General features: G+C 33.0%; 1 protein-coding gene across 4 annotated transcripts; it reads left to right on the top strand.

The window, feature by feature from the left end:
- Positions 1-568: 568 nt before the first annotated feature.
- On the top strand, positions 569-8,936 carry LOC139839912 (vacuolar-processing enzyme beta-isozyme-like). Of its 4 annotated transcripts, XR_011757148.1 has the most exons (7): positions 569-800; positions 898-1,086; positions 1,212-1,407; positions 4,314-4,451; positions 4,613-4,708; positions 5,855-6,904; positions 7,168-8,936. XR_011757148.1 is itself a non-coding variant. In XM_071830120.1 (4 exons), the coding sequence occupies exons 1-3, from the start codon at positions 600-602 to the stop codon at positions 1,389-1,391; spliced, it is 570 nt and encodes a 189-aa protein (XP_071686221.1). In that variant the 5' UTR covers positions 569-599; the 3' UTR covers positions 1,392-1,407; positions 4,314-4,857. The 4 variants fall into 4 exon arrangements, 2 of the variants coding, with proteins under 2 accessions (XP_071686221.1, XP_071686220.1); XR_011757147.1 differs by having other exon boundaries at positions 5,855-8,936; XM_071830120.1 differs by lacking the exons at positions 5,855-6,904; positions 7,168-8,936 and having other exon boundaries at positions 4,314-4,857.
- Positions 8,937-9,196: the final 260 nt, after the last annotated feature.

Here is a 9,196-nt window from a genome sequence, read left to right on the forward strand (position 1 = left end):
TTCTTAGTCGGAATTCGTGTTTTTTTTAACGGCAATTTTTTGGCATCAGTAGATCATTTATTTCAACGACCCTCATTTGCACATATATCTATTCGGGCAGTGGTCCAGGTAGAGGTCCGTGAACGATTTCGGTAAAACCTCCCTATATGATCAATATATACCACCATTATGGGTGTTCAATTGATTTTACGGGTTATTAAACTAAACGATTTTAGCATTTACATTAATTTAATTCGTAAAACATATTATTAAACTATTTTATTTAACCAAACTCATGATTCCACGAGTCATTTCACTAGTATAAAAGATATGCCTAATCTTTGACTAACTAGTTTGGTCTCATAAAAGTTAGGGACGGACAGCTAACATATCTTGTAACTTTCGTATGTTTTTTCATGTTTCGATGAAGAGGCTATGTTTCTATGTTATCGTTTTTTTGCCAAAAAAAAAAAAATAAATAAATAAAAAATATCTTGTTCGAGTATTTATTCCTAAACAGTATACAACTGGCATTTAATTTATTTAATATATGTACCATAGTATATATAAGGAACGTACTCTGAGCTTCTCGATCAATTCATACACTCTTTAATAATCCCATGGCTGCTTCTCACCACTTGTTGTTCGTGTTATTCCTAACCCTAACCCTAACCCTACTTGTGCTACAACTCTCTGAAGCTTCCCGTTCCAGCTTTTTCTCTTTGCGTAGGTCGAAATTGAAAGGCAAGAAGGCTCAATCTTTTGAGTCCATGGGTGTTGTCGACCAAAGAGATGCAGATGTTTATTCAATGTGGCATCAGGTATTTTTATTACAAAACACTTCTATCCATTCATCCTTAGTATAGTTTTTTTTTTTTTTTTTTCGTTAAAAAATTGATGTAAATTTTTTGTTCACAGTACAAGAGTTTAACCGAAAATTCACAAGAGAAAGAGGAATTACTCAAGAAAATTAAAAGAATTACATCACATAGGGCACATTTGGATAATAGTATTGATATAATCCGGGGCAAGTTATTACAAGGAGAAATAGCAGTTAGGCCTAGTGGAATGGCCATTGTGGACGATTGGGACTGTCTTAAAACCATGGTAATTAAACAAACCTAACTTCTTCGGGTTAATTTATCTTCATTTTGGTTACTATTTTTCTTTTTTTTTTTTTTTTTTTTTTTTTTTTTTTTTTTTTTAACTATATGAATGTTTGAATGATGAAGGTGCGAACTTATGAGACACATTGTGGATCATTGACTCATTATGGTATGCTTCATACACTATTTGCTGACCTGTGCAACAATAATATTAGCAAGGAAGCTATGGATGAAGCTGCAAAGGCAACATGTAGCTCGTACGACATGGGACAATGGGATCCTGCAATTGTTGGTTATAGTGCATAATCGATCTAGAATAATGGTAATAATTAAATTAATAATTAATAAGCAGCATGGAGTACATTGTTCTTCGATCATGTCCCATATATGCATCTACCTTTGTAATTTGTTCCTACTTTTGTTTAACACAGATTAAAGATCGAATTCGTGTTTTGATTGAGTTTGGATTGAAATACACAACAATTTAGGGAAAATTACACTTGAGAGAAAAACCTAGTTACACCTAAGGAAGAATGTGAGTTATGGCTAGAAGGCTTAACTTGTACATTGTGGAGAAAGTGTTTATATGCTCACACTTTCACCACTTACATCATAAAACAAAGTCAAATGTACACTTAAAATTGGTCAAACGTACATCATATATTGTTTGACTTAACATTCTCCCCCCTTGATGTGCGTTTTGAAGAAACGTCTTTCTTGATGTGCGTTTTGAAGTACTTTGAGCTCAAGTTTCTAACTGCGAGACTGTATCTTGAATTTTTATTATTTACTTATGTAAATTCAAACCAGATGGGGATAAGTGTGGTAGATTCATTTGTGTCAAATCTTGGGGGGTGCTTGTATGCAAGAGGTAATACGGGTAATGTCCCGTAAAATGATGTCCCTCTAAGTCAAAAGCCGCAATCGTAGGGTAATGGAGTTTGTTTGAGTCTCACTAGCTAGCTACCGTCACACAAATTGGTGTCGTAAAGGTAACTCGGTATTTGATTATATATGAATTAATCACGATTAGATTAGGAACAAATTAGGTTGAGTGTATGTAATGGATGAATGGAAAGTACCAGCTACCCACATGGAGGTGGCATAATGGGCGTGTTGGGCACGTTGGTCAAATAACATAATGGGCATGTATTATCGATTGTTTTGATAAACACGCCCATTATGTTATTTGACCAATGTACCCGACCCGCCCATTATGCCACCTCCATGTTCTGTTATGTTCTAATGTTGTACTGGCATACCTGCCATATTGTTCAGTATGGTGGTGTGAAAATTACTCAACCCGGCGTGTTGATTGAAAATACAAAATTCCAAGGCCACAAAAGATATGTACGTACAAGAGAAATGATCGATACCTATAGACACAAAAAGGGCTTAAATATCATTCCAAAATTGAAAGTTGAATGTCAGAAATGTGTGCTTCAAATTCACTGGTGCCATTTTCATATGCAACTTTTCAGTTTTGACTTCTTAAGAATCTGTGTATGTTTGTATAATATATTCTTTAATTACATGTCTATGAACATATGTAGGATTTAAAGGATGACAGACTGGCACATCTTTTGAGTTTATAAGAATCTGTGTATGTTTCGTATTTTACTTAACTTCTTTATTTTGTAATATTACATTGGTTTAAATAAACTGGATCGATGAAGGTAATTATTGGGTGTATTCCTAATCTTGAAGGTAAATTTAATAATACTTACCTATATGCACTAAAAGACCCCTTAATTTTGTGTCGTTTGATTAAAAGGGAACGACACCAGCCTTTTTCCCCCTAATTAAACACCATTTCTCCCTTCTTCTAAATTAATCACTCTTCACCACCAACTAGGGGTGTGCACCATTTAGTTTCAAACCGAATAAACCGAATATCAAATCGAATCCAAACCAAAAAAAGCCAAACCGAATTTTTTAAACGGTTTTCGGATTGACCGAAACCGAAACAGAATTCGTAATTCGGTTTTTGGTTTTGGTTTGTGGTTTTGAAAATTTTCAATTTGGTTAACCGAAAACCGAATTAAAAACCGAATTCAAATTAATAACATTTTAAAACATATTTATAATTATAATATTTATATATTTATATTGTATTTGACGTATTATTACATTTTTATTAAACAATAAACATGTTATATATCCTATATACTTAAATTAATTCCATCTTAATTTATATGTAAGTTTATGCTGGTTAGGATTTTTATCTAGTGATTTTCGGTTTTAACCTAAACCAAACCGAAATAAAATTTGGTTTTCGGTTCGGTTTTGGTTATGGTTTTGATATTTAAATTTGGTTTCGGTTTGGTTTTCGGTTTTGATTTTATAAGTTTCAAAACCGAAAAAACCGAACCGAATAAACCGAAAAACCAAAAACCGAACCGATGAACACCCCTACCACCAACACCCGCCAACGCCACCAGTAGTAAATGCCGCCGCCACCAGTAGTAACTGCCGCCGCCACCAGTAGTAACCTCAACCACCACCACCACTGCCGCCGCCACTATCACCACCACCTGATTAACTGTCGTTTATTTGTTAAAATCGGGTGACGATTTGGAGTAGAAATTAGGGTTTAATGTTGGGCCGCAATGGCCAGCGTCGCCAAATTGGGGTTGAAGGCTTTGCATCATCGTTTCTCTTATGACTGTTATTCAATATTTTCAGCAACTAAAGATAGGTAACTTTTAAACTCTAATTTCTTTTGGGTATTTCAAGTTACGACTATAAAACTGAGTAATTAGTGTGTATTCTGAATATGAATATGTTTGTTGCTTATTTAGTTCATAGCTTTTTGTTACTTCTATTTTTATTTGGCATTGTTGAGTGTTTGAGTTTTTTTTATGATTTTTTTGTCTCATACTCGGGACTTTCCTGCCGGAAAATCCATTGTCGTTAACAGCAGTAAATAATCTATATTGGTGCGTTGTTGTTTTCCGGTTTGTTGTTAATGTGGAAGCAAACTGATTGAGTGTGGTTTGGTGGATTAAAAGGAATTTTTTTTTGTTAGTGTCCACAAGGTGTTTGTAAAACTGTCTGAATGAGTTTTTTTGGAATCAACGATACATTCAAACGATAAGCTGCTTTTTGTGGAGGTTATTGTATGTGACACCATACCTAAACTACAAAGTTTTGTGTTAAATCTGGTATATGCGTACACGTTTAATTAGTCAGTATTAATCATAGGTTGTTGTTTGAGTTACAATTCAGGGCTTCAGAAGCTGCCACCATAGCCATTTGTGCTGCTAAAATGGGTTTGGTGATACCAACCGCCATTGTTGATGTAACTACCACCTGGCCTGATTCTCTTTCCATTGTACTCGCTCGCAATTACAACACAAAATGAAGGTACACGTTTCTTTATTTTTGACACACCTCGCTGGAGGTGGCAAAATGGACAAGTTAGAAAACGGGTCTGCATATTAACAAGATATACTGTATTTTCAAAAGTTATTAAGATTATAAGTCTCTGTTCTGCTATATTTTATGTTTGTATGTATGAATACCAGATACGTTTGTGAACTATTTGAAAAGTATGGAGAGATAACGGATTCAGTAATAATGGAAGATCCATGAATTGCTCAACTGATGGGTTTTGTAACCAGGTTAGTTATATTGTCTTTTTTTTTTTTTTTTTCCTCGAGTAATAGAATTATGATATTTAAAAAGATAAACATTGTATCTCTACTTTAGATACTCTACTCTTTAAGAAAAGAAAGTAGTCTGATATATGAATTAGTCACATTTACGTAAGTAGGGTGTTAATCTGATGAATAGGACTTTAATTTATCATTTCTTATTCGACCACTATTATGTATAGTTTTTATATCATATAGATATATAAATTTTGTTTTCCTTCTTTTTGCAAACATATATCATCACAAATGTAAAATGTTAAGATATCAAGCATTATATTGCTAGGCTAATGATTTTACCTTAATTTGGAACTATTAGCTTTTTATTTGTTAGTTCTTTGTTTAACACATTAGAGATACTTCATATTCCAAATAAACCACATTGTTTATAATTGGATTGAAATTGTCACCTTTATTTTCAACACTTCGCTGAAGTGAACTGTTCACTTTCTCTGCATATACCACTGCCTCATGTATTAGCTTCTATATTTAAAGTGAGTAACTGGTGATTTATGGATTTATATCATTCTTATGATCAACCTGGCAAACTTGATGTCATTTTGTTGATAGATGTGTGAGAGCCAGAAAATAAAAATGTAGTGATAGAGTAGACTTCTCGAAATCTTAGGAGCAAACACATCAATGATTTCTAATGCCATATATAAAGTATTTTGCTCAAACATATCTTAGTAAGTGATGGTACATTAGAGAGTTTGAATCTACATATGTAGGATCACAAAGGTTAACCAGTCAGTTAAGGTTATGGTAGTTGAGTAGGTTCAAGATCTACTTTATAAACCATCTGCTACAAAAAAGTTGAGTAGGTTAGAAAAATTTATCTGCTACAAAAAAATGCAAAAGAAAGCTCTAAAGTGTCATCCTTCCCAAATAGCTTGTAATATAATTTGTAATTTGTAATATAATTTGGGTTAATGTCAATCTAATTTATAAACCATGTGTTCTTATGATATGGAATCAATTCATAGACTTATAATATATCTTGGTATGTGCTACTCTTTAGGTAAACTCATAATCATTTGTTTGTGTGTTTTGATATTCCTTGCTTTAGATGGGTAAATGTAATACTCGCTGCATTTTTCCTTCTTGGTTTTTTAGATTGCAAAAGTTTCATAGAAACAATTTAAGGATTAGCTATCTGCGACACAACAAGAAAGACGATGACTATCATTTGACTACTTGAAAATATATCAGTTAAAAATTAGAGAATTAAAGATGAAGTGAAGGAGTCATCTGATGCAATAAAGGAGGAAGGAAAGAAAGATCCTGAAACGACAGCACAGCTAGAGACTAGAGTCAACATCCCAAGAAGAGTCCCAACTTCTTTATACATCTAACTTGAACTCTTTGCTTTGTTTCATTACCTGTAGTATCTCTATTCCAGCCTGTTTTATAAAGATGTTGAGGCTGAAGCAGTACGACCCTAAGCTCTCCTCTTTGTTAATGTGTGTCATCAAGTCTAGAGGTTCGGTTCACAATTTCACATGATGGTGAAAACACTTGCAATGACCACATGCCCAAATGAGTTCTATGATTCCTCATCCGAACAAATCGTCTTTTTCATTAATGATTACATCAATTTGTTTAATGATAAGTTATTAAGTTATTATGTACTTTAGCCATATTCATTTGTTATCTTAATCTAATCATTTAATTTACATTATGTGTTAGCCCCGCGAAGTCGCGGGTTATAAACTAGTATCAATTATCCCAAAACAATTCAGTTTCCATCTAAGGCGATTTCATACAAATCGAACCCATTTTTTTACATCGTTTGAAATCAACCAATCACCTACAGTAAGTTTATTCGTATATCTTTCTTTTTTTTGGTTTTATATTGTATTAATCGAATTAGAATCAAAAGGATCATTACCTATCTTTCTGAATTGATTACTTTGTTAATGCTTCCGGGCTAGGGTTCATCGACAACATCGACGGATTTGATGCTGATAAATCTATATATCGAGATGATTGTTTGGTTTGAGTAATCGGTTGTCCTCAGTAAGATTGAATTTCTTTACATATTTTGTTCGATTAATTGGTTTTGCGAAATGACATTCTCACTTTGCCCACGGAAGCCGTTTTTGGTGTTTACAGGAACTTCGGGTATGGGCATCAATCCAGAAAATGATTTTTTTCGCAAACAAGGTATGCCAGAAAGAATTATTGTAATGGATTCGTTAATTGAAACCGATAGGGGTTTGGTTATGCGAAGTGGTTGGAATGCTAATTAAGTATTTATGTTAGCATTTTTTTTTTTATGTTTTCTTTAATACGATTATATGCATGTGTGAAAAGTTATGTTGGATGGTGATTATTCAATGCACAGAAGATGTTTGATAACATCTGAGACAAAAAGAGTATGATCCAGTAGTTCTGATTTACTATTTAAAGGTTTTTATATTGGCTAGGTATAAAGTTGGAATGGTGTATGGCTGATGATGTTGATGCAAGTAAGCTCGAATCTTACCCTTTTATTGATATTGCTTCTATATTAATATAGTGTTCATTCTGTTCAATGACAATTAACACAAAACTGTTGTGATAAAATTCGTTATAGGTTTTATCATATTTAATAAGTAGTAATTACTCAGCTCTATATATTTTTTAAGGCTAATGGCATAATAAAAAAATTTGGTTATATTTTGTTTTTGACTAATTGTTACTGTGATTATTAAGCAAAAACATCGAAACAAAGTTCAAGATCAAATATTATAATTGATTTATAACTCTAACCATTAGTTTAACACTTTTCTAAATATGGACAAAACTTGATCAAAGAGATGGTTGCAGTTGAAAGTAGCGATGTTGACAGGTACTCTTGAACTCAATTTGTTGTTTATATATGATGCAACCTTTATGAGTTAATAACATAGATCCGAAGCACTATGATAATCTCCACTATGGTTCATCATCTATTGGTGTAAAGCTAAGTTTTCAAATTTGAAAATGATTCTGTATATGAATACACATTTCTGGTCAAGCTAATAAACATTTGCACTTCTGGAAGTTGTGTCTTCTCAGGTGACTTCAAGATCGCACTATTATGTTTAAATTCTTAGCTTAGAGTTTAGGAAGTTGCATTTACATGAACCCTGAACTCAATTAATTTGAACCATTTATAAGTACATATGTTGAAAAGTATAAATATACCAGTTTTTTCTTTCTGAATTTCCTACTTTTGTATAATTATATGGGCCTATTTTTAAAAAATTAATTATTTATAGATCATCTATATGCATACAGGTTGGTTAGAATTAAGTACATGTATATGTAGTTTTTCGAATAAGTCAAATTATAGTTCATTGTTTCTCATTCATCTTTAATAATAATATCAATAGAAGTGCTTAGTTTACTATAGTTGTTCATGGATGGCAATTTCTACCTATTTAGTGTCTTACTATGTTGTCAATAGTTATGTTTCAAAGGCACTAAGCTGATAAGCTATTGAGGTAAATTAGCATTGTAGCGACTTTGGCCATTCTTGATTCCTTGAAGTATTATTTTTCTTTTTTTCAAGCCAATTTCATGATACCCTATTGGCCATTCTTGCTTGCTCTTGGCCTCTTGAGTATATTATAGGTACTAAATGGAATAATGGTATACTTTTTCATTTTTTTTGGTTGTATTCAATTTCGTTAGCATTTGATGTATGCGTTAGAGAGACAAGTGACAGTGAATGATGTTTTGTATCAGGGAATCATTAAGGACTATAGTGCTTCGGTGTGAAAGTTTTAAGCAAGCAATTTTGGGGTCGAGAATTATCGATTTTTTTTTTATTTTTTTTTTTTATTAAAACGCGATTCTGGGATGCGTTACTAAAATCTCGAATGTGAAATCGACTCGGGAACTTCACGGACTCGGAAGGTAGCAATGGTGGAGTCGCAAGTGACGACCAGAACTTTATAATATCCGAAACCTGAAGCGGGTTTTGGATGTCCGGTGCATGTAGTATGACGATGAAAATTATAGAAGTTAATTAAATTAGTTGAAACTATTAAGGGTGTTTTGAATACCCAGATTTCAAATTTATTTTTAACTCAGATGTATATATGTTTGTTTATGACTTTTCATTTTTAATTTGTATTAGAGGAGCATGAAATAAATGTTTGATTTGGATACAGATTTGAGTTTTGATTTAGGGTTAATGATATTGATATAGATTGTGATTTTGAGTTTGGTAAATAATAAAATGTATGTCTTTTTTTGTAAAGAATAGTTTGGAATCATTCACAGGGACTACTCCCTTGCATAACCTGTCTTCCAACTGCTGCTTGAAGGAACCCCGGATCAATTTGAGGGCATGGTCGATAAAACCCCCCTCTACGTTGTCCCCGCAATGCAATGTGCAAAAATCGACCTTGAGCGCATTTCAAGGTCAGAAACCTTGTGTGCAATGTTGTAATTCCCTGAAGTTGAACTTCCGACCTCTAACAAAGA

This window comes from Rutidosis leptorrhynchoides, chromosome 4 (genome assembly GCF_046630445.1).
Source record: "Rutidosis leptorrhynchoides isolate AG116_Rl617_1_P2 chromosome 4, CSIRO_AGI_Rlap_v1, whole genome shotgun sequence".
Lineage (NCBI taxonomy): Eukaryota > Viridiplantae > Streptophyta > Magnoliopsida > Asterales > Asteraceae > Rutidosis > Rutidosis leptorrhynchoides.

What these genes read in the sequence shown, in the direction of transcription:
- LOC139839912 (XM_071830120.1), top strand. Translation starts at nt 600, where the DNA reads ATGGCTGCTTCTCACCACTTGTTGTTCGTGTTATTCCTAACCCTAACC. An exon ending in TTTATTCAATGTGGCATCAG is followed by an intron (nt 801 to 897) that starts GTATTTTTATTA and finishes TTTTGTTCACAG; the next exon opens with TACAAGAGTTTAACCGAAAA. An exon ending in GGGACTGTCTTAAAACCATG is followed by an intron (nt 1,087 to 1,211) that starts GTAATTAAACAA and finishes TGAATGATGAAG; the next exon opens with GTGCGAACTTATGAGACACA.